The 24,093-nt window shown below is 38.0% G+C and overlaps 1 protein-coding gene and 1 pseudogene across 2 annotated transcripts; both read left to right on the top strand.

Annotated features, from left to right (window-relative positions):
• Positions 1 to 524: 524 nt before the first annotated feature.
• On the top strand, positions 525 to 1,189 carry LOC143606732 (kirola pseudogene; annotated as a pseudogene). The gene is made up of 2 exons (XR_013148806.1): positions 525 to 798; positions 909 to 1,189. The product of XR_013148806.1 is annotated as a kirola pseudogene (transcript).
• A 4,390-nt stretch (positions 1,190 to 5,579) lies between these two features.
• LOC143606731 (uncharacterized) lies at positions 5,580 to 7,094 on the top strand. The gene is made up of 2 exons (XM_077082403.1): positions 5,580 to 6,059; positions 6,102 to 7,094. The coding sequence occupies exons 1-2, from the start codon at positions 5,580 to 5,582 to the stop codon at positions 7,092 to 7,094; spliced, it is 1,473 nt and encodes a 490-aa protein (XP_076938518.1).
• Positions 7,095 to 24,093: the final 16,999 nt, after the last annotated feature.

The raw sequence follows: 24,093 nt of genomic DNA, 5'->3' as shown, positions 1-24,093 counted from the left end.
ATTTTGGTTTTCCCAAATACATAAGCTAATCTAAACATTCTTTTAAAAAGTTCTTTTCAAAATTTCATAAGTTTATAAGTCCTTTTAATCCCTTTTCACTTAAATAAGTAATCCCAAACACGCCCTAACTATAATTGTTTCCGGTTCTGGTTCTATTTTTCACTCATTTTCGGTTCCGGTTCCGGTTTGGTTCTCGCGGTTCTGAACCGTTGCACAGCCCTCTATATATATATATATATATGCTAATATGAAAACGAAAATTGGTTGGTTATGGAACAAATAGTATGGTTATGTGACACATTGTCCCGCTATATATTACCATCGACTTAACTAACATGCTTATGGTTTTATGTGGTTAAAAAGTACCTCTAAGATGCTCATTTGCGGTAACCCAATCCTAAGATCACATAGTGTTACAATTTTCGGGTTTTGGTTCTTTTGTCATCCTTAATAGAGTTATAGGGGTAAATCAAATTCCAAATGACAAGTAGTTTCCTTATATTCTTTTACTAGTTTCCTTGAATTAAAGAAGTCTATATAGAGCCAAAGGAGCACACAACTTTTTGCTCATTCAATGCTCTTGTTAGCTCTTTGAAAATCAAGAAATTAAGATGACTCTAAGGGGTACCATAGTTAAGCAAGTTACCATCAAGTCAGATGGTTATGTGTTCTTTAATATATATAGATACAGGACATACCTCATATCTAAAATGAGCCCCAATCTTGTAAAAGCTATTGAACTACAAGATGGTGAATGGGGTGCGGTTGGATCCATTATTGTCTGGCACCTGATCATTGGTAAGTCAGTCAATCCTTAAAAAAATATGTTTGAGTGAGATTTTACTAGGTACGTTTTTATTTTATTTTATAGCATCATAATATGTTTAATGTTTCTGGTTGCATGCTAGATGGGACGCTACAAGTGGTTAAGGAAGTGATCCAGGCAATTGACGAGGAGAAAAAGTCTATCAGTTTCAAGGTGATTGAGGGCGATATAGTTATGGAGGCTTACAAAACGTTTATAATCACTATTCAAGTGGACACGCACTGTGAAGAGAACGTGGTGACGTGGACTTTTGATTACAAGAAGGTTAATGAGAATATTGGAGAACCGGACAATTTGATAGCACTTTGCCTCATTATTGCTAAAGATGTTGACAGTTATCACCTCCTCCAGCCAAAGTACTAATATTAAATGAGAAGAATAAGCCTTGTTGGATTATTGTGCATGTTGTTTGTGTAACGATCTATGTTGTCATTTATGTTCGAACTTGCTTTATGATTGTATCAATGAATAACCTTTACAAGAAAACATGATGCGATTTTGTCCATTGTTTTTGGCCTTTGTTTTAGCGTTGTGGTGAATTTATAACCTTGGAGCAGATAGAATATATATTTGACGATACCTTTAGGGGAAAACTTCATATTGTAGGCATGGTAACATGCTAAATAGCTAAATTCCTAGAGTTAGAACATTAAGTGAAAGTTAAGTGATCTTATCAAGATAAAATAAATTTAAGTGACTTAATTGAAATAATAGTTAAACTTTGTTGTTATTATATAGCGAAAATACTATAAAAAACCAACATACTTTTTGTTTCTTCTCATAAAAGTCACTCAACAATTTTTTACACGTTAAAGTCCCTCTACATGTTAAATTTGAACACAAATATGACATAACTTATGAAAACATGTTTTTTTTCTTAGGAAAAGACTATCCATTTCGTCATCAATGGTTTGTGTCTCCATTATGTATAAACATGTATAAAAACGGTCTTTGTAGTCAATCAAATCGTTTTGTAATCCATTTTGTGTCTTATAATCGACTGTACAAAAATAATTTGGTAAAAGACACATTAACATAGGATTTTTGTTTATAGTAATAAACATTTAACTTACTCTTTTGAAATTTGTTGACATCTGAAAGGGTTGACTTAACATATTTTGTATTTCATTTCGTTAAAGAATATTTTAACTTGCTAAAACTACATTGTTTCAATAGCGTATATATACAACAAACATTCTATATATTGTATTATTAACTTGAATTTCAGACTTTGACTGATTGCTACTAAAGTGAAGAGAAAACATGTAAAAAACCAATTCTAAATTGTTTTCATAAGTTATGTTATATTTAGGTTCAAATTTAACATGTGTAGGGACTTTAACGTGTAAAAAATTGTTGAGGGACTTTTATAAGAAAAAACAGAAAATATATTGGTTTGTTATAATATTTGTCTTATTATATAAAGTTTTTTCAATAGTTTAAATTCAGAAGCTAGACAAATGATCAAGATGCACTATAAGTTGTTACTTTTTGCAAGTTAGATTGTTTTATTTTCAATTTTAATTACGAGATGTAGGAGAAATACTAACTTACAAAATATATGGAGTGTTGACAACCTTTTGTTACGTGGATATATTTATGTAGAGGTAATATGAATATACAACAATCTAACTTGCAAAAAGTAACAATCTAACTTGCAAAAGGTAAACTGTCATCAAGTGATGGGTACGCTTGTGAGTTTAACGATCATACTTAACGGGGTTAATGAATTCGAGTTTAATTGCAAGTGAAATGAAACCACATGGATGAAAATCACAAATTTAAAACTATTGAACGTAAACCATTGTTTACTCTTTATATATTCATATTACCTCTACATAAATATAAAAACACTTATATATAATAAGTACTAGTTTTTAAATTCGTGTATTCACGAGGTTTGTTATTTGATAAAAATAAATAAGGTTTACTATTTAAAAGAAATTAAAGAAAAAAATAAAATGAAATAAACGAGGACCGTTTTCAAAATGACTCATAAACTTTTTAAATGGTGATTATAGCTAGAGGTGACATTTACACACTTTTGAATAATGAAAATAAAATTTTTTACCCAATTATGTTATAACTCAACTGGTAAAATGATTTTGATTCATGACTCATTGATAGCTAAAAGGAATGAGATAAGAGAATAAGAATTATGAGTAAATGTAGACTTGACACCTAAAATTCAACATTTTCTTTTATTAGTAGAGTATGAAGTATGATAGGATAGGATTTTCAAACACTAGCTAGCTTTAACCATTTAACTGAGAATAGTTAGGGATCAAACAAATAGAAAATGAAACCATCAGATACTCCTGTCTACACCGTTAACAATTGAAGATCAATGGTTCAATGTTTCCTTAATAACTAGGGCATCAAACTAATCTTTATTTTTTGAACGACCAATAAAAAAAGAATTATATAAATATTAGCAAGATGCTAAGAGAAAAACAAACACTAATCACCAAAACAACCACCAAACCGACAATAAAATCAAAGCAGGAACCAACAAAACAAATTCTACACTTTAAAACAACATCAATCTTTCCAAGTGAAGCCGCTCTTCTCCCCCTATTCTTAATCCAAAGGAAGCTCAATGTCTTTATTTCCTCAACTAAGGCCGTAAAACAAATCGGCACCCCATTGTGAACAAGGTCATTCCTTTTTTTCCACAAGCACCATGTCGCAATCAAACAAACCGCTTGAAACACTCTAGCCTTATCTCTTAACAACTCCAAGAGCTTGTGAACTTCTGGCAAGTCCCGAAAGCTAAACAAGAAAAAGGCAGGCACTTTACACAATTGAGATATCACACTCCACAAGAAATATTCCTTTTTTTCAAAGCATCGAACGTTGGTAACCGATCGATCCCTGCTCGCCACGCCTCAAGCCTACCTTTTTAGGCACCAAGCAGTTCCAATCAAACACAAAATCTGGGGTTGTGTAGGTCTTCATTGATATTACTTCTTTAATATACCTAACTGAAAAATGTTCTGAAGCATCACAAATACCCTTAAGGACTACCCGCGGGTCACTTAGGAGTCCCTCATAAGACACTCGCGGGGCATACAAGTCATCCGCATAATCATTTGAGGAAGAAACACTTCCATAGCACATGCGGAAGCATCATAGCACCCTCAAAAGTCATCCGCAAGAAGGAATACCCTTCCGCGTAAATAACCACGAGGTAATGCTCCGGGACAGCTGTCAATAACTAATTACCTTCTAGAAGATTTACCGAGAGGCTTTCTTGGGCAATACATGATCCTTCGGCCAATCATCCAATAACACCTGGCAAGCGTTATAACCGTGCACATGGCCAATATTCTCCCATTAACCAATGATAAAGAGACACGTGTCCAGGTTGTTATACATGCACATGCAACGTATAAACTGAACCAATCACATAAGGACACGCGTCCAGACGGTTATGCAGGTATCTTCTTAAGGGACAGCTGGCCCAACCACCTTCCCACCCCCTTCAGCTATAAATACCCTCTCAATCATCATGAGGTATTTATTCACTCCCAATGTACTCTCTCAATTACTTAAGTGCTTATCTTCTACAGAACAGTACTTATTCTCACGCCGGAGGGTGATTACGGGAAGACCCCCCTCTTGTCCTTCCCGTAACGAGCTCACGGTGTCTGTTTTGCAGGTGTTCGTCATTGGACTTTAGGCAATTGGGTTCATATCGTTTGGCAGTTAACCGTATCCTACCCTGTTGACTCATTGGATCTAGGACCCATACTTGGGGAGTAGATCCGTGTTTCTTCATTGGCGTCATCCGTGTTTTTTGTTAGAACAACAATTTTTGTTTTTGAAGTTACGATATGAGCCAAATTCCTAAAGGGCCGACGGGGACCTCAGAGCAAACTCCACGTGTTACTAATCTAGAAACACGTGAAAGAGTAACGTCATTGTTTGCTCAGAATCTTACTCCTGATGAGCAAGATGCTGTTGTGACACCCGGAGGTTTTACTTTGGGTGGTTCATCAACTCGAAAGCATTTTACCCCATTGGCAGACGCTGCTCCAGTGGGTACGAGAAATGTAGTAACACCAGCTGGTACCCCTCCCAATGATCTAGGAGGAGTCACAGCTCAGAGAGGTTCCAATTTGGGAGATCTTGGGCGAGTTATGAGAAATAATCGCCGGACTCACCTAGAATTGGACCTCGAGGAAAATTCAGGTGACTCAGCCCCGGCAAAAACTCATACAGCAAGCCATAGATCTGAAGAACTTTTGTCTCCAGATGAGTGGTACCGTATCCAACAAGAGAGTCTGGCCGCCGAATATGGACGGAGGGTACGGAATGAACGATTTCATGCCCGTACCCTGAGCTATGACGACCCTCCTAGGAGATCTGTTTCTCCTCCGATAAGAGGAAGTCATATTTAGTACAGTCACCCAGAAGAATAATACCAGAAAGAAATTCCAAGGTTACGTCCTCGTTCCCGCGTAAATATGAGAGTACCGTCTTACGAAGAAGAACTAGACGGACACGACTCGACATATCATCCGGGAGGTAGTTATTATAGCGGGGACAGCCGTTTTCTTCCATTTGGAGAGACTAGTTATCCGCGATCGGCTATTCGCTACGCATAATATTATAGCAACGCGGAACACGATTTCTCCAAACCATATCGTCCGGAATCATTTGCAGAAAAATCAAAGTTTATTCGGCCATCGCGACAGCTCCGTTCCCAATAAACGCAAAAATACCAACATTCGTTGGGACATATAATGGGATGACAGACCCCAGTGATCACTTGCTGAGGTTCGAAGCGGTTGGAGGAGTCAGTGGATGGACTCTTCCATACTGGTGTCATATGTTCGCATTGACATTTACTGGAGCTGCACGAGAATGGTTTGAAAAATTGCCTTGCGGACACATTAAGAGTTGGAAAGACTTCGTAGCAAAGTTTTCCCAACACTTTAGTCAACAAAAGAAACACACTCGTGACCCGTCTGAAATACTTGATGTAGTAAGGCGAAATAATGAATCCATTGAGGATTTCATTACCCGTTTCAATAATGAGAGCCTTAATATTGGCGGGGTTAGTGAAGACATGCTGAGGGGAGCATTCCGAAAGAATGTAAATAGTGACGCTCTAATTCGTACTCTAACCGGAAGAGATGGTATGCCCAAATCTTGGGACGAAATCATGACGTCAGCTAAGATATTCGCAAGAACTGAGAAAACTTTGGGATCCGGCAGTCAAAAACAAGTGCCAAGAGTCGAATTCCAAACCCCAAGACCAAATTGACAGGCCAAGGGGCCAATTTGGTCTAGACTGCAACCAAGTACAGAAGCACCAAAGCAATTTGATGCGAGATCATTGATTAGCAACAAGAACAAAGGTAACTTTCCCACACGTTCTTCCAATAACAGTTGGACTCAGTTGTCAAAATCTTCATCAGAAATCCTCACGGCAGAGAATCTGACTTTCCGCAACCCTCAACCATTACCAAGGAAATCATTCCTTGACAGTAATAAACGTTGTACGTACCATGATGACATAGGGCACAACACAGACGAATGTGTGGCCTTAAGAAATGAAATAGAGGTAACGGTAAAAAACGGTAAGTTAAGCCATTTGGTCAAGAATGTAAGACCAGGGGCTAGTAAACCTCCCGCAAAGGACAACCAGGGCCCACCCAAAAGGCAAATAAAAGATCTGAACGTTCATATGATTCACGGAGGCCAGCAGACCGTCGGGAAGAGGAAAAAATTTGAAGACGAAGAGTGGAAAAATGAGCCAGTCATTTTTCCTCGTATCAAAGGAGGACCATGTAACAAAAACCCTTTGATAATTACTGCCTTATTCGGACACTACCGGTCACAATATGTGTTCTTCGACACCGGTTGTACGTTCGACATTATGTATGAACAGTGCTTTGAACAGCTTCAGGAAGAGAATAATGAACGATTACGACCCATTCACGCACCAGTTTCTGGGTTTGGTGGGGAAATAATGCACCCGCGGGGTGTCATTACTTTCCCGGTCACACTTAGTGATGGAGTTCACTCAAGAACTGAAGAGGTTGAATTCTTAGTTTTATCGGCAACCTCTAAACATGATATTATCCTCGGACGAGAGGCAATTGGTGACTTCAATACCCATCCGTCCACAGCTCATGGAGCAGTAGGGGTCCCGACCCGCACTGGCGTAGCAATAATCCATGTTAACCGACATTGCTACACAACTGAAAGTTCAAGGCCGAACAAAGTTTCCAAACAAAACCAGAGGACTGAACCGTAGAAATGGGTTCTCAACAAGAAATTTCCCGATCAAACCGTAGTAATTGGTCCGGCTATCTCCGAAATCGTCCGAACTTTTCTAAAACAATTATTGACAAAGAATATCGACATTTTTGCATGGCAACCCGCGGACATGACAGGTGTCCCGCGGAACATTTCAGAGCACAAGTTGAAGGTGAATCCGTTGATCACCCCAATTGTGCAAAAGAAGAGAAAAATGGGCCCCGAACAGACAAAAGCCATGAACGAGCAAGTGCAAGACCTTCTTCACGCCGGGTGGCTAACCCGGTGATGGTCCCAAAAAGTAATGGAACATGGAGGATGTGTATAGATTACAAAGATCTAAACAAGGCATGTCCGAAAGATTGTTACCCACTTCCGGAAATTCACTTAAAGGTAGATGCTGTGGCCCCATTCAAATTCAAGTGCTTCCTCGATGCCTACAAAGGGTATCACCAGATTCATATGGCGGCTGGTGATGAGGATAAGACAGCGTTCCGCACTGACCAGGGCACATTCTGCTACAGAATGATGCCTTTCGGGTTAAAAAACGCGGGGGCCACGTATCAAAGGCTGATGGATCAAGCCTTCAAAGGTCAGATAAGTCGAAACCTCAAAGTTTACATGGAAGATTTAGTGATCAAAAGCATCGAAGAAGATCAAATGCTGAGGGAAATAGAGGAAACTTTCGAAACACTGAGAAGTATCAACATGAAACTCAATCCAGCAAAGTGTTCCTTCGGGATGGAGGAAGGGAAGGTCCTCGGAGTAATCGTTATAGGCACGGGTTTCAAGGCTAATTCAGACAAGATACAAGCAGTAGCCCGCATGCCATCTCCCGCATCCTTCAAAGAAGTCCAAACACTTAACGGGAGATTGGTATCATAAATAGGTTTTTGGCAAACCACGCTGCTAAATCTTATCCGTTCATTTCAACTCTGAGAAATTGCCTCAAAAAGGCACAATTCAGATGGACTCCGGAAGCCGAGCAAGCGTTCCAAGAAGTCAAGAAGTGTTTAATGGAATTACCCACGTTAACTGCTCCACACGCAGGTGAACCATTAACACTATATTTGTCGGCATCCGACATTGCTGTGGGGGCTGTCCTATTGACGGATAAGAAAAATGTCCAACCTTCCCGGAAAGTCATTTTGTAGAAAACCGCAAACATGCCGACGGAAGGATCATAGTTATATGCTTGGCAACAGAACTCGAAGTGGCGAATCCTGAGCATCCCAAAAGGGTGAACTTGGGATAAATGAATCCCATACGCCGTCAAGACTGATCGCACGAACTTGGTTACGGGCAACCGGAAGTTCCCGGTGGTGAAATGGTCCAAGTAAACAACCATCTTCCTCGCTAGAGGCGCCGTTGCAATGGCTCCGTTTGACGGACGTTCAGCCTCCCATTCAGGAGGAAAGCCGTACACGTTTTTAACGTCCTCGAAGTCTTTCTCTTTAATATCACACCCGACTTCAGTAATAGCGGGAGGATTTTTCTTCTGGGCAGCCATTTTATGGTAAATGATATGAGACGGATATACGAGAGAAGAAATTCTTTGGTATGAGTAAGAGAAAAAAATATGTAAGTGATAAGAATGGATTGAAGATTTCAAGGCCTATTTATACCCATCGCAGTTAATGCGACCGTCTGACTAACAGAGGAAAGAGAAAAATCCGGGCCACAGGATGGCTGACACGTCAGGCGAGAAATTCGAAAAAATGTATATAGGCTGTCAAGTGGACGATTTACACGTCTCGTCAACCGTCGCCTATACCCTCTTTATGCCACGTCATCAGCTCAATCCAAATTGCACAAATACAAAAATTCAAAAAGGCAAGATATTTCACAAAAGATATTATCAACATAAAGTTTCTTTTCATTCAAAATAGTGATCACAAAAAACATGAAAAGAAATTACAAGTCAAAATTTTAAACACCTACACCTATAGGAGGCGTTGTATCTTCCGGAGCAGTATGAGCCACATCTTCCGCCTTGTCATCATCGGACTCATCATCATCAGATTCGTCATCAATATATACCCGCAATTAATTCACACCATCTTCAGATGAAGCAAATTCCGGAAGCATATTTTGTAGCGGGAAGACAAGGTCATCATGTGACATTCGTCAATTTCGGGTCTCGTTTTATATTTTTTTTGTAATCATTTTGTAACATGTCAATTTTTCGCGGTTATTTTAATAAATTATACATTATAGTTGTGGTTAAACTTGTAAACCCGAACCGGCATTTTATCAAATTATTGATGTCATAACTCTAGCGTGTGTGGGATTTGTCAAATACAATTATTTATAATTTATAAGCTCGGTTAAGTAAACTTTAGGGACCAAAATGTGTTTTCCTTAAAGCTATACAAGGTTTAGTTTAATTATAACTAAATATCAAACATGAGGGACCAAAAATGTAACATTTATGACCCACCTATATCTTTTAAACCACACATGAGACGAACCATGTGGACCATACGATCGAAATAATTATGGGTGCACACTTAGTTATTGAAATCCCCTTATGGAAGCCATAGTAAGTGTGGTTGTGTGTGATAACTCAGACCAGAGGATGATGTCAGAAAAACGATAAAAATGCGAAATCATGATAAGGGCATGGTGGATACGCCGCTGGTAAATCCTATATATAAGTGCCTTTATTATGTTTCTCATTTGTAGCGTTTTTTTCGAGTCATGCAAGGATTTGACGTTATTCTTTTGCTAAAAAAAATAAAAATAGAAATCGTTCATGCAATTATCATACAAAAGACAATATTCGTTAATAATTACTTTTTCTTTAAGTTTATTTTAATTTCGGGACGAAATTTCGAAAAAGTTGAGGATACTGTGACATTCGTCAATTTCGGGTCTCGTTTTATATTTGTTTTTGTAATCATTTTGTAACATGTCAATTTTTCACGGTTATTATAATAAATTATACATTATAGTTGTGGTTAAACTTGTAGAACCGAACCGGCATTTTATCAAATTATTGATGTCATAACTCTAGCGTGTGTGAGATTTGTCAAATACAGTTATTTATAATTTATGAGCTCGGTTAAGTAAACTTTAGGGACCAAAATGTGTTTTCCTTAAAGCTATACAAGGTTTAGTTTAATTATAACTAAATATCAAACATGAGGGACCAAAAATGTAACATTTATAACCCACCTATATAATCAAAAAACCTTAACCCTATCTTATTTCATAACCAGCCGCCACCCCTTCCCTCTTGCCGATTTCCAGCGACCGGTGAGGAATTCCGGCCGCCGCCGCAGTCACCTTTGCCGGCCAACACCACCACCGAACACCACCTCTCCCCCCTATACCTCCGACGCGAAACCATCACTATCCCTCGCGTTTTCGGCAGCCCCTTCCCGTCCCTCAGCTCATTTTTCCGGTGACCGGAAGGCCGGCCACCGGTGTAGCTGCTTTCTCTCCGCTCTCTCCTGCTCGTCTCTCTCCCTCTCGTCTCTCTCTCTCTCTCTCTCACTCTCTCTCTCGGCCTCTCTCTCTCTCTCAGTCTCTATCTCTCTGCCTCTCTCTCACAGTCTCTATCTCTCTCGGCCTCTCTCTCACAGTCTTTATCTCTCTCGGCTCTTTCTCTGCCTTTGTTTTTCCGGTGATCGGAAATCGCCTCCGACGACCCTCGTATCTTCATTTCATTCCCAGTATCGAGCCACGACTCGTGAACACGAAAAAGGTATATAATTTGGGTGTTGGTGTTATTAAATTTCATATACCAAATTTCAGATTTAAACTTGTTAATAATCGGGTTTTATATTTGGTTTTATACGTTGAAACGAGTTGGTTTGGTATGGAATTGGTGTGATTTGGGGAAAAGATGAGTAGTCGGGTAATAGATATATTAAGTTCTTACGGGTTTAATTAACAATCGTCATCTTGTTTTCGTTTTGGTTTGTACATAATTATTAAACTAGAGGTCTCGGGTTCAAGTCTAATCTTAGACCGGTTTCGGTGTTATTTTTATATTTAACAAAAATGTATTACTATTAATACTAACATTACTATATAAAGATTATTATTAGTATTATTTTGTTTAACTTATTATTATTGTTATTATTATTATTATTATTATTATTATTATTATCTTTTTAACAAAACTATTACTATTATCATTATTTTTTATAATAATAGATTGTCATTATTATGATCATTATTATCTTTATTACTATGATTATTAAGGAATATTATTAAAACCTAATATTGTTAATTTTACCCATTTGTTTTATCGAACCGAAACCCATGTCGGGCCTAGTTGTCGTTTAACGTCATTGTCACTCGAGTTATATCTTTTTATCACTAATACTACTATTATTAAATTGTTACAAGTATTAGTTATTATTAATATGGCACATATAATTAGTATGATAATAATAATTATTATTATTAAAACTTATAAATCTATTAATAACATATTCAACAAGAAAGTAATAATTATTATATTTATTATTACTACTACTACTATTAGTTTTAACAATAATTCTCAATTTGTAGTATTATTATATATTATATTCACCATTATCTTATATATTTAGATATATATATAACATGTCTAAAGTTATTATTATCATAACTATCCTTATTATTAATAATATCATTTTATTTTAAATTACCAATTAATACGAGCCCTAATCATTAACAAACTAACCGGTAACCCGATTTACAACCGAACCTCTTTGTTCAATGTTTCCAATATAGTTTCATTATGGTTTCAAGTTCATTAATATATATTACATTATTTATTTTAGCTAAGGTGTTTATCGTTTCAAGTCGGATCTGTTCGTTTACCGTTCGAGCTTCGTTTATTTATCTATTTAGTTCTCGGTTCATCAATCGAGGTGAGTACTTTCATACCCCTTTTTCCATCTTTCGTTTTGGGGTGACATTTCATACTTATCAAACTAAATGCTTTATATACTTGAATCTTAAACCCACAAACGTGATTATATACCTTACTTTAATAATTGCTCGATTTGGTGTTCTATGCTTACATGCTTATATGCTTATGTGTTTATCGCTTTTGGATGGTGGAACTATAAATCCTATACCATTTGGCAACCCCTTATGGCAATGTGTCGTTAACGTAATGCAATTAACGATAACTATTAAATCCTAGACTCCTCGGCAACCCCTTGTAGCTAGGTGGTGCTAATGTGTTTAGCAGCTGTCTATAAAATCCTAAACTATTTGGCAACCCCTTATAGTTGGGTGTCGCTAACTTGTTAGCGATAACTATTTTATCCAAATTTATAGCTTTTATTTATTGTTTTGTATACAAGTTTTGTGGCTCTTTATTACTATATACTTATATGCTCAAACTTATGAATTGCTCACCAACCTTTGTGTTGATAAACTTTATTTTATGAAATGTTAAAGGTTTGACTTTTGTTGACTCGAGGACTTGATGAAAACGTTACCAAGACTATTAGGGTATTAGTAAAACGAATAATATAATTGTTACTTGTATTCAATTAGTTCGTGTGAACGAGATGTGTTGATTACTAATTTGTTGAAATAAAATGAGTTGAATAAATATTGTCACTTTAAATAGTGTCTTGTGTATTTGTCCAATCACGTTGCACCCCGGCATGTTCCGCCTTTGGTTGGGGTGTGACACATCATACTCTTGAACCCGCATATCCAACTCCTGCTTTGCGTCGAGGCCACAAAGCGGGTGACTCTTAATAGGTTGTCCGTATTGGGCAAACGCCAATCCTTCGTCAAAACCTTTCACCCGGCCAACGCCTTCCGAAGCAGCAGTCAGGTTCACGAAGCAATCGGTAAGCTCCGTGCTCCTCTTGATATGACGAATGACCTGATAACAAAAAGCGTAAAGAACATGTTAGCACGAAACCCAAAATGCATAGACAAAGCAGCATACGAAGAAAATCTTACCGAGTCAAGGCCACGGTTGAGGATGTACTGCCTCTCCTGTTCGGCACGTTCCGCCCTATCACGGAGCCCTTGTAACTCGGCGGAGGCTTGGTTGTTTGTCTCAGTGTGAGACTGCAAAAGGGAGTCGTATGCAGATTGCATTTCAACAATAGTCTTATCCTTAAGCTCGGACTGCTCCCCTTGCAATCTCAACGCTTCCTCGAGCTCTTGAATCCGGGCGTCCTGACGAGACACCTCGTCATGTGCCCTCGCCAACTCGTCCTTCTTCTTTTGAGTCTCAGCTCGAGAAGCTGCAAGAGTGGCATTAGACCTTTCACAGGCCTCTTTCCAACTCTTAGCAGCTTCAGCACTCCGGTCTTGTTCTAACTTAAGAGCAGCTTCGGCATCGACTTGTTTCCATTTTGCCGCTACCGCTGCCTTCCGCTGCTCCTCAGCTTCTCTCTCCGCAATCTTCACAGCCTCGGAAGCTGCACCCAGTTTCCCACCCATAGTTAGCCACTCCCGCAAGATTTCCTGACTACAAGCTAAGCTATTAGTCAAAGAAACAGCTAGATCAGTATGAAGTTCTTGGCGGGAGCGAGTTTGTTGATACGCTATTTCAGCAGGTGGCATACAATGTTCAACAAAACTCATACAGGTCTTGGGGTTAGAAACCCGAGACCCGTTGACAATGTCCCAAGGCGGGACAAACAAGTCAAAATCTCCTTCTAATTGCACGTTCCCAAAAAATTGAGAACTTGAGGTCCCGAAACGGATAGGGGAGGAAGAAGTCTGCTAAGGGGAATTTTGCGAGGAACCTCCCCCAATCTCATGGGCAGACGGCCCAAAAAGGAATTCTCCTTCTTCGCCCGACATAAAAGGCGAAGAAGTAGAATAAAATTGAGAGGCGGGTCGTAGGGGAGATTCATTAACCCTGAAGCCCTCAGCGGTAACTTAAGGGTTATCATGATGAGAACCAGTGACGTCTCCACCCTGGAAAAGATAGTCCAAGGATCCGGTAGTCACTGGTTGGGCGTGGGATCCCTCCACAGTCGCTTCGGCAGGAGGAGTAACAGGCCTGTTAGCCTCTTTCTCTGGAAGAGGCGATGATTGCTTTTCAACATTTGGTGTGGGCGTTGATAGCCCGCCAAAAGTACGACCTTTAGCAATAGACGGATCTACATAACAAAATCGAAGTCAGATCTCATCTTCATGTATAACAAAAAGTTAACTCATACAAACTCACCAGTCACAGTCCCCAATCGATCCGCAAGACTGGGCGGTAGTGGTTTCCGCAGACGATGTGTCCGGCTTTTCTTCGTCTTCGGCTCCTTCCCGGCGTCCGAAGCACTAGGACACGCGTCACTTGCCTGCGATACGTGGAAGGACCTCTTCTGATAGAGTTCTGCTAACAGATGAGAGACAAATGAGACTTCAGTGGCATCATCTGAGCTTTCCTCCTCAAGAATATCAGAGTCGTCACTCGAAACGACGATCACCCCATCGTAGGTCAACATATTAAGAGGCGGAGGGTTTAGAATGTACGCAGCTGTTTCAAAGATAGCCTCTGAAACAACTGGTTCGGTGCGCAGCTTGGTTGGGAAAAGGAAGTGTTCAGCAGTCCTTTCAAGGATAGGCACATTCTTAGCATCATGAACAGTTTTTCTCACACAGCCCTTGCCATCGTCTAAGGCGTCCAACATCGACCCAAAACCTGCAAGTAACAGACAAGCATCAGACTATAGAAACTCAGAAAAAAGAGAGTAAGAATAAGGTAGTAAAAACCCACTGCCATCCAGCTAGATAAAAACAGGCTCCATAAAACGAGAAGGCCACAAACGACTCATACCTGCCCACACAAGGGCTTCTTCCGGAAGCGCTCGCATTGGTGTAGGTGGGGTAAAACTCGTTACAGTATTGAAGTAAATCAAAGGTTTCAAAGAAAGAAAGAAAGTTAATATTCAGAAGGCAAAGGTGATAAAACTTCAAAAAGAAGTTAACCCTCTCTATTTATACCGACCGCAATTAATGCGATGGGATATGAACAGTAGAGAGAGAAAAAACCGTCCAGTAACAAATCGCCACGTCACGCGGGAAATTCGAAAAAGCGAAAAAGTTGAACAGTCGGGTACAGTTGCAGCCATCATAAATGTCATGTCACCTGCACACGCGCCTGCGAGTGGGCAACTTGTCATTTTTCATGATTATCCACAACAACAGAAGATATTTTCTACCAACTTGCAGATATAAAAACCCCCAAATCCACATTAAGTCAACATATTAAGAGGCGGAGGGTTTAGAATGTACGCAGCTGTTTCAAAGATAGCCTCTGAAACAACTGGTTCGGTGCGCAGCTTGGTTGGGAAAAGGAAGTGTTCAGCAGTCCTTTCAAGGATAGGCACATTCTTAGCATCATGAACAGTTTTTCTCACACAGCCCTTGCCATCGTCTAAGGCGTCCAACATCGTCCCAAAACCTGCAAGTAACAGACAAGCATCAGACTATAGAAACTCAGAAAAAAGAGAGTAAGAATAAGGTAGTAAAAACCCACTGCCATCCAGCTAGATAAAAACAGGCTCCATAAAACGAGAAGGCCACAAACGACTCATACCTGCCCACACAAGGGCTTCTTCCGGAAGCGCTCGCATTGGTGTAGGTGGGGTAGTAAATTTTCGAAACCAGTCGCGCTTCTCATGAGCAGCTAGTGTGATGTTGATAAGAGCGTCATTCGGAGAACGGCGAACCATGGATTCCGGTATCACATCCTCGGAGAACCAGAAAATTTTTTTCTTCCAATCCTTGGAGGTCGCTTCGGTGACATTGCCAATAGTCCTATCTGGCAAGCTATGGCAAGTAAACCATCCATTTCGATTCGCCATCTTGTAAAACACAGCGAATCGGTCCAACAGGGGCACTAAGCCATGTGCCATACACACAAACTCGAAATGTCGAATTCGCATGACGGCACGTGGATGAAGTTGGGATAAGTGAATCCCAAACGCCTTAATCACTCGTTGAAAGAACTTTGTGACAGGAAGGCGGAAATTCCCATGATCGGCGTATAAAGCCATCTTTCCTGGAGGCGGAAAGCTGGCTATGAAACTAGCAGAAGGAAATTCTGGTTCCCACTTTGGCGGAATACCATAAGTCGTGATAAGCTTCTGGTATTCCCCTTGGTCCCAGCAGACCTCTATTTCGTCAACTTCGGATTGTACAGATGCCATTACAAGAAAACTCGTTACAGTATTGAAGTAAATCAAAGGTTTCAAAGAAAGAAAGAAAGTTAATATTCAGAAGGCAAAGGTGATAAAACTTCAAAAAGAAGTTAACCCTCTCTATTTATACCGACCGCAATTAATGCGATGGGATATGAACAGTAGAGAGAGAAAAAACCGTCCAGTAACAAATCGCCACGTCACGCGGGAAATTCGAAAAAGCGAAAAAGTTGAACAGTCGGGTACAGTTGCAGCCATCATAAATGTCATGTCACCTGCACACGCGTCTGCGAGTGGGCAACTTGTCATTTTTCATGATTATCCACAACAACAGAAGATATTTTCTACCAACTTGCAGATATAAAAACCCCCAAATCCACATTAAGTCCATAATTTCACCCGCATAAAATACTTCACACGGAAGAAACAATGGATTGGGGGGGACTTATAGAGGTAGGGTACCAAAAAGACCCAAATACCCTTAAGGACTACCCGCGGGTCACTCAGGAGTCCCTCATAAGACACCCGCGGGGCATACAAGTTATCCGCATAATCATTTGAGGAAGAAACCCTTCCATAGCACATGCGGAAGCATCATAGCACCCTCAAAAGTTATCCGCAAGAAGGAATACCCTTCCGCGTAAATGACCACGAGGTAATGCTCCGGGACAACTGTCAATAACTAATTACCTTCTAGAAGATTTACCGAGAGGCTTTCTTGGGCAATACATGATCCTTCGGCCAATCAGCCAATAACACCTGGCAAGGTCGTTATAACCGTGCACATGGCCAATATTCTCCCATTAACCAATGATAAAGAGACACGTGTCCAGGTTGTTATACATGCACATGCAACATATAAACTGAACCAATCACATAAGGACACGCGTCCAGACGGTTATGCAGGTATCTTCTTAAGGGACAACTGGCCCAACCACCTTCCCACCCCCTTCGGCTATATATACTCTCTCAATCATCATAAGGTATTCATTCACTCCCACTGTACTCTCTCAATTTACTTAAGTGCTTATCTTCTACAGAACAGTACTTATTCTCACGCTGGAGGGTGGTTACGGGAAGATCCCCCCTCTTGTCCTTCCCGTAACGAGCTCACGGTGTCTGTTTTGCAGGTGTTCGTCATTGGACTTTAGGCAATTGGGTTCATATCGTTTGGCAGTTAACCGTATCCTACCATGTTGACTCATTGGATCTAGGACCCGTACTTGGGGAGTAGATCCGCGTTTCTTCACTTCCATACCACCTTATCCTCCCTTGGACCAACATGAACATCAAGGCATAATCGGAACAAACTTCTCAACTCCTCTCTGCCCGCGGGTTTAACCACACACCCAACCGTCAATCATGAATAAACGGTCAGCCACGACACACTCCTTATACTTCTCAATTGCAAACAGTCTTGGAAATCTAGCACACATCGGAGTCTGTCCAAGCCACCAATCCAACCAGAACCAAGTTTTGCTTTCATCTTTTATCAAATTTCTGAAACATCACCTCCTCCAGCCAAACTAAAACTTAAAAACTTAATATCAAGAATAAGTAATATTGTTGGATTGTGTATGTTGTTTGTGTAGCTATATATGTTGTTGTTTAAGTTCAAAGTTGCTTTATGATTGCATCAATGAATAATCTACACAAGAAAATTTATCAATAATACGGGTATTTGTGAGAAACCTTAAAAAAACAATTTTCCACGGTTTTGGCCATCGTTTCTGGCTTTTGTTTTGGTCGTATTGTGGTGAATTTATAACTTTCGAGCATATAAAATCTATATTTGATTAGTTTTAGAGTGTAGCGGCATAGTTAGTTGTTAATGTCACACCCCGCCGACGGCGGAAACGCGGGGGTGTGATGACGTCATGGATCGTAGTCACTGTTTATATTGAACAAACTCTAAATGGTTTGTTTTAAACAAAAAGAGTTTCAACATGCATTGCAACCCTTGTACCAAAGATTACATCACGATTGTTTTAAAATATTTTACAAACCATAAGTTTTAGATAATACTGAGTTTCACAAATACAGAGTTCTTATGATATGGCCTACACCCTATAGGCTATAAGATGAAAACTCCCAAAATGCATGCTAGTGCGTGTGACTCCATATGCGTTTCCAATGCTTCAATTACCTGAGAATGCATGTATAAAAACGTCAACAAAATTGTTGGTGAGTTTCATAGGTTTATATTTTATATAAAATATGTACTTCAACGAGTCGACCAACATTGTCTTATGTAGACAAATCCTCAATTAGTTACCATGAGCTCTATGATCAAGACCTAACAGCGTTTCTATGAGCGCCCCTCTTGATGTTTTAATGCGAAAACATCGAAGTCATCTGTTGGACAAATATCACCCGCTAGACCTCCAATCTAAGTTAGTGCGACTAACCACGGGTGGGGTGTGTTAATCCCGAATAGTACTATTCACATTGGCCACGTCTACAATAAGTAATGATCATAGATTATAAGGGAGTTTCGGTGCATTATTATTTCCAACCCATGTAACAAAATGAGACCCGCGTTTCTACTCGTTTCCGAACATGTGTTTCTCCAAGCATTCCCCCCCAAAAGTTTCAAAACAGTTTATATAAAAAGGGTCCGTGAGACTCACATGATTCTCAAATGCGCGCTAGATAATATAAAGTCCAAGTCTTGACCTACGAGTGCCCTATAACGTGCAAGGGTAATTTAGATCTAATGTTTCATTCAATGTTTCATGGCCGCGTCACCCAACTAGCTAATATTCGTATTTTGTGGAGTTATATAGACACATGCGTAATATAGATTTTCCTGAAATAACATGCCGTAATTTATTTTGATCTACAATTTTGCCCCATAAGTTATTTTTAAGATTTTTAAAGCCATGTTTCTAAACGAGATAATTTTGTTGACAAATAATTCATTGAGTAATTTCTAAGAAAACTCTTATTATTATAACCACATACATCAGTATACATATATCCAAAGTGATCTTCAACCAACTCTTACATATATTAATAGGTATTTAGTTTCATGTTTGTATAAGTGTACATTTTATACCATATATAAATTGTACTTGTAAATGAGCGTTTTAAACTTAAATGAAGGTATGGATTTAATATTTTAAGTACGCATTTATACATATACTTGGTTTATAGTTTTAATACGTCAGCCATTTTATAGACCACTAATCATGTAATTTTATTTTATTTTATTTATTTTATTTTTATGGATGAAACAAGTTCGTCTTTAGTTATTTATATTTACTTAAGGAATCCAAATCCATACTAACTATTTGGGTGAGTGTTTAGGACATAAACAACTTATGACTTTTATAAAAATAACACTAGTAGGGTTAGGTACTCACTTAGTAAACAAGAATAGTTAGAGGAATAACAAGAGAAACTTGAACTTGAAATGCTTGCAACGATTTAGACCTCCTTCATACTTGAGCTTGAGTGGTTATAAATAAAAGTTTTAGTTGTGTGTTGCTGCCAAGAGAGTGACGAGAGAAGAGAGAGAGAAAGAAGAAAAATAAGTGTGTTTTGTTTGTTATGTCTCTTAACACATATTTATATAATAAAACCAGGGATGACTTTCTTCCAATATTATATTAGATTTGAAATTTGAAGATAATACGTTGAACAAGTAGATCACAATCAAAAGATTGAAGAATAGGTTTGAGATTGGGTTGGTGTGGAACCGGACGAGGGAGAGGGGATGGGTGAGGAGGGTTGGTGAAAGTTGATGCTAATTGGATATGGTGTGCATGGTGATGGTTAATATTTATTCAAACAAGTAAAAATGATGATGTTCCCTTTTGTCATTTTATTCTTTTTGTCAAACAACATATAATAATAGGTTGAGAGGTGATATGATTTGGTGATGGTTGATAATAATGTGCATTTAAATAAAGTAATACATATTAGAATGTGAGCTTATTTGGCGTAGATTTGTGTGTAGTATTTAGGTGGTCATTTAATTTGTTCATTAATGATATTATGTGTTATTTACGAGCTAGTTATTAGGTAGTTACATGTTAATCCTATGTCATTAAGTTTAGATATATTTTTATTTGAATATATATATATATATTGATACGTAATATCATTTTATTCTCGTAGATGAATACATAATTATGAATCTATGTATTATCGTCGTGTGTCATACTTTATCAATGTTCCTTTGTCTCGGGCATACTAGTGTGACCAGGTAATCCTCCAACGATTACCGATACAAGTTATCTAACCAAATATGAACTCTTTAATGCATATGATAGCCTAATTACTTATAATCAAGTTGATCATGAATGTTTTTAATATAATTATTATTTAATGCCATACGGATATCAACCCTGTTTAGCGAGGTGTCACAGTTAAATAGGTAAATTTCTTGATTTAAAACATTAGGTGAAACTTAATTGATTTAATCAGAAGATAAAATAAATTGAGTGACTTAATTGAAATAATACTATAATTTTATTTACATCCTATAGGGTTTTTCAATTATTTAAATTTAAATTCATCAAGAGGAACTATGGGTTGTTACTTTTTACAAGTTAAATTGTTTTATTTTGATTTTTCATTATGAGATGTAGGAGAAATACTAACAAAACATATGATGGAGTTCGTTACGTGGATATAATTTCCTACACATTCATATATTCATATTACCTCCACATATTTATAAAAACACACTTCTGTATAATAACTATGAAATATTTTAAAACTATCATAAAGATCAAAGTAAGTTTTTTTCATACACTAGCTTCAATCATTTTACAGAGAATAGTTTAGGGATAAAACTACAAAAAAAGGCTCCAAGTTAAACTACGGATGTTTTAACAATCAAACCGTAATCTAGCAAACCCGATTTGTTTTGAGCTGTTAAATACCGAACTCAATTCAAATAAAGAGTTTTTTTTTTTTGTTAATACTAAACATATGACGTATGTATTGTCCAACCAAACATAACATTCGGCTTCCACAACCACTGAAATACAAAACACATCAACACTCAATAAATACTCATAAAATCTCTTAAATACATGCACCAGATACATCTTTTCACCATGAAAGTTGATCGAGAATACCAGGTGGTTGGCCTTTGGGTATTCTCACGATGCAAGGGGGTTTCGAAATCTACTAGGGCTTTTAAGGTGGTTTCTTACTTGATGATGTTCTTGGGTCAGCCAAAACCAATATAAATAATTAACATCTCGTATCAGAAAAACTCGTTGCGTATCAGGGATAAAAAAAACCCTTATCAAGGAATAAGCACCAACTTCGAGTGATTCACGTTGAATCAACTTATAATAATATTATAAGAAAATATCATGATGCATATTTAAATATAAAAAAGGTAAAAAAAATTAATAAAATATTATCTTTGTTTATGTTATCTTGAACAACACAACAAGTGCAATGCTCAATCTATCCCAAGGGCAATGCTGTCATTTCACACTCACACTTCGAACTCGATCATGGCCGTTTCATTGAACCCATGGCGAATGCAGCAAACTAACTCATCTTCAAATTCAAAATCCGGTAATCCGTTAATCTTCACTAACAGAAACCACATTCACGTGTTCCTTCACAATCAATATCAATATCCATTGCCGCGGTGTAACTGTAATTACAATGCCGGACTTAAAACTGCTGTTAGGAAAGTTAATAATAAGTTTCAGATCCGTGAAACTGAAAATGAGCAGTTAACGAAAACGAGACAGGATTTGAGTTACGAGGCGGAGTTAACGAGGCGTGTGTTATGGCGGAAGCTAGTTTCAGCATCGACGAAAGCGAGAGGAATCGTTTTGCTTAACGTCGTTACGTTACTTTACGGTAACGAATTCGTAAATCATTTTCGGTTAATTTTTTGAATTGTTGATAGTTGATAGTATTAAGAGAGATGATATAATTTACGTCATCTGTAGATTGGAGTGTAAATCCGAGCTGAGCTCGAGCTAGCCTTGTTTCGAGTTTTTTTTTTTTTTTTTTTTAAGTGTGAGCTCGGCTCGTGAGTAGTTTTTTCAAACTCGAGCTCGGCTAATTTGTTATTTATGAATATTAATTAATAATTTTCTCATTTTCGGTTAGTTTATTGCTGTATTGAGGTACTGATAGTTGATAATGATGATTATTGAGATTATTAGGAGAGATGATGTAATTTATTAATTTACATCATCTGTAGATTACAGTGTAAATGAGCTCGACAAGAAGTGTAAGCTTGGCTCGTGAGTTGTATATTCAAATTTGAGCTCGGCTAATTTGTTATTTATTAATTAATTTCTCGTTTCGGTTAATTTTTTGTTGTATTAAACTATTAATAGTTAAATTGTTGTGAGTATTAGGAGAGATGGTGTAATTTACATCATCTGTAGATTTACGAGTGCTCGAGCTAGGCTCGTTTCAAGTTCTTTCTAAAGCGTGGGCTCAGCTTGTGAGTCGTTTTTTTCAAACTCGAGCTCAGCTAATTTGTTATTAATTAATTAATTCGTTTCTCGTTTTTGATTGATTTTTTGTTGTATTAGGAGAGTGTAAACAAGCCGAGCCCAAGCTTGACAAGGCCTGAGCTCGGCTCGTTTTGACAAATGAGGGTTCTAACTTCTAGCTCAGATCGTGGTCGTTTTCAAACTTGAGGCCGGTTAGGTTATTGTTCATTAGTTAAGTTATATGCATTTTAATTATTTTATATATTTGAGAAAAAAAATCGTAAATGAGTCAAAGCTCTGCTTGAACTTGGCTGTACAATGTGAATATAATTCATAGGAGTCCAAAAGAGTTAAAACTTAAAGATACATAAGGTTTGTTAAGGCTTGACGAGCCTAAATGATCTTCCCATAGAAGGCTCGATAACTAAACGAGCTTAATTTAAGGCTCGGGCTCGATAAGGCTCGGCTCGTCTCAATCTTTTTATTGATCGATCTTGAGTGGCTCACGAGCAGTTCGGGTCATTTGCACTCCTAATGATGTTTCTGTTTCATCGGCATAATTAATTACTATTTTTTCTGCCTCTAGATCTGATTCAGTAGCTTTAATGGATATAGAAATCGCAGTTGTTACTTGTAGATTTGAATTTGTTCTTGTAATGTTGATTGGATTGAATTATCATTTGAGGATGTGACCACTGTGCTGTGAATATTATATTAATTTGATCCTTAGAGTTAGGACTGGAAACGAACCGAACCGAATAAGGTCTTTGTTCATGCTCGTTCGTTTAAGCTTTTATTGGACGAGAGCGAACAACTGACTGAACGAAATTTCTTGTTCGTGAACAGTTCACGAACTCAAACAATGCTTTACTTGATTTGGCTAACTGAGAATGGTCCGTGACAACGGTTTAGTCCGGCTCTTAAGTTTCTGGTGGTGTTTTTTTAACATTCACATTCATATAAACAAGTCACTTAATACTCGTATATATTTTTGTTGATAGTTAATAATTTTACTTAAATCTATATGATAAGATTAGAAAAAGTCACTAAATACCCTTTAATAAACAATCATTAACTTACATTAACACACATAAACAAACACAATTGAATGAACATGGCCTCTGATCGCGTGCGTTCATTTAGTTAATTGAACGAAATTCCTTGTTCATGTTCTTTTAGTTGTTAAGCGAACAGACATAAATGAACTTTCTGCCGAACGGTCGGTTGTTTACAGGCATAATTAGAACCTTATCTTCTTTGTTTGGAAGCCAGTCATCTTATTTTAATCTCTGGTTCCTTGTTAGAATAAAGCCATAAACACTTATAGTTACATAGTTAGTGTGTTACTTAGATGGTTAATAGTGGTTTTTAACTAGTATAAATAAGTGATCAATGCATTGAAACACTAAGAGAGTACAATTGCACTTTCATATCTCACATTCTCTTCACT

This window comes from Bidens hawaiensis, unplaced genomic scaffold (genome assembly GCF_021521415.1).
Source record: "Bidens hawaiensis isolate Kalapana, Puna unplaced genomic scaffold, B.hawaiensis_p1.1 tig00076871_1, whole genome shotgun sequence".
NCBI lineage: Eukaryota > Viridiplantae > Streptophyta > Magnoliopsida > Asterales > Asteraceae > Bidens > Bidens hawaiensis.
This window is presented reverse-complemented; position numbering and strand designations above follow the sequence as displayed.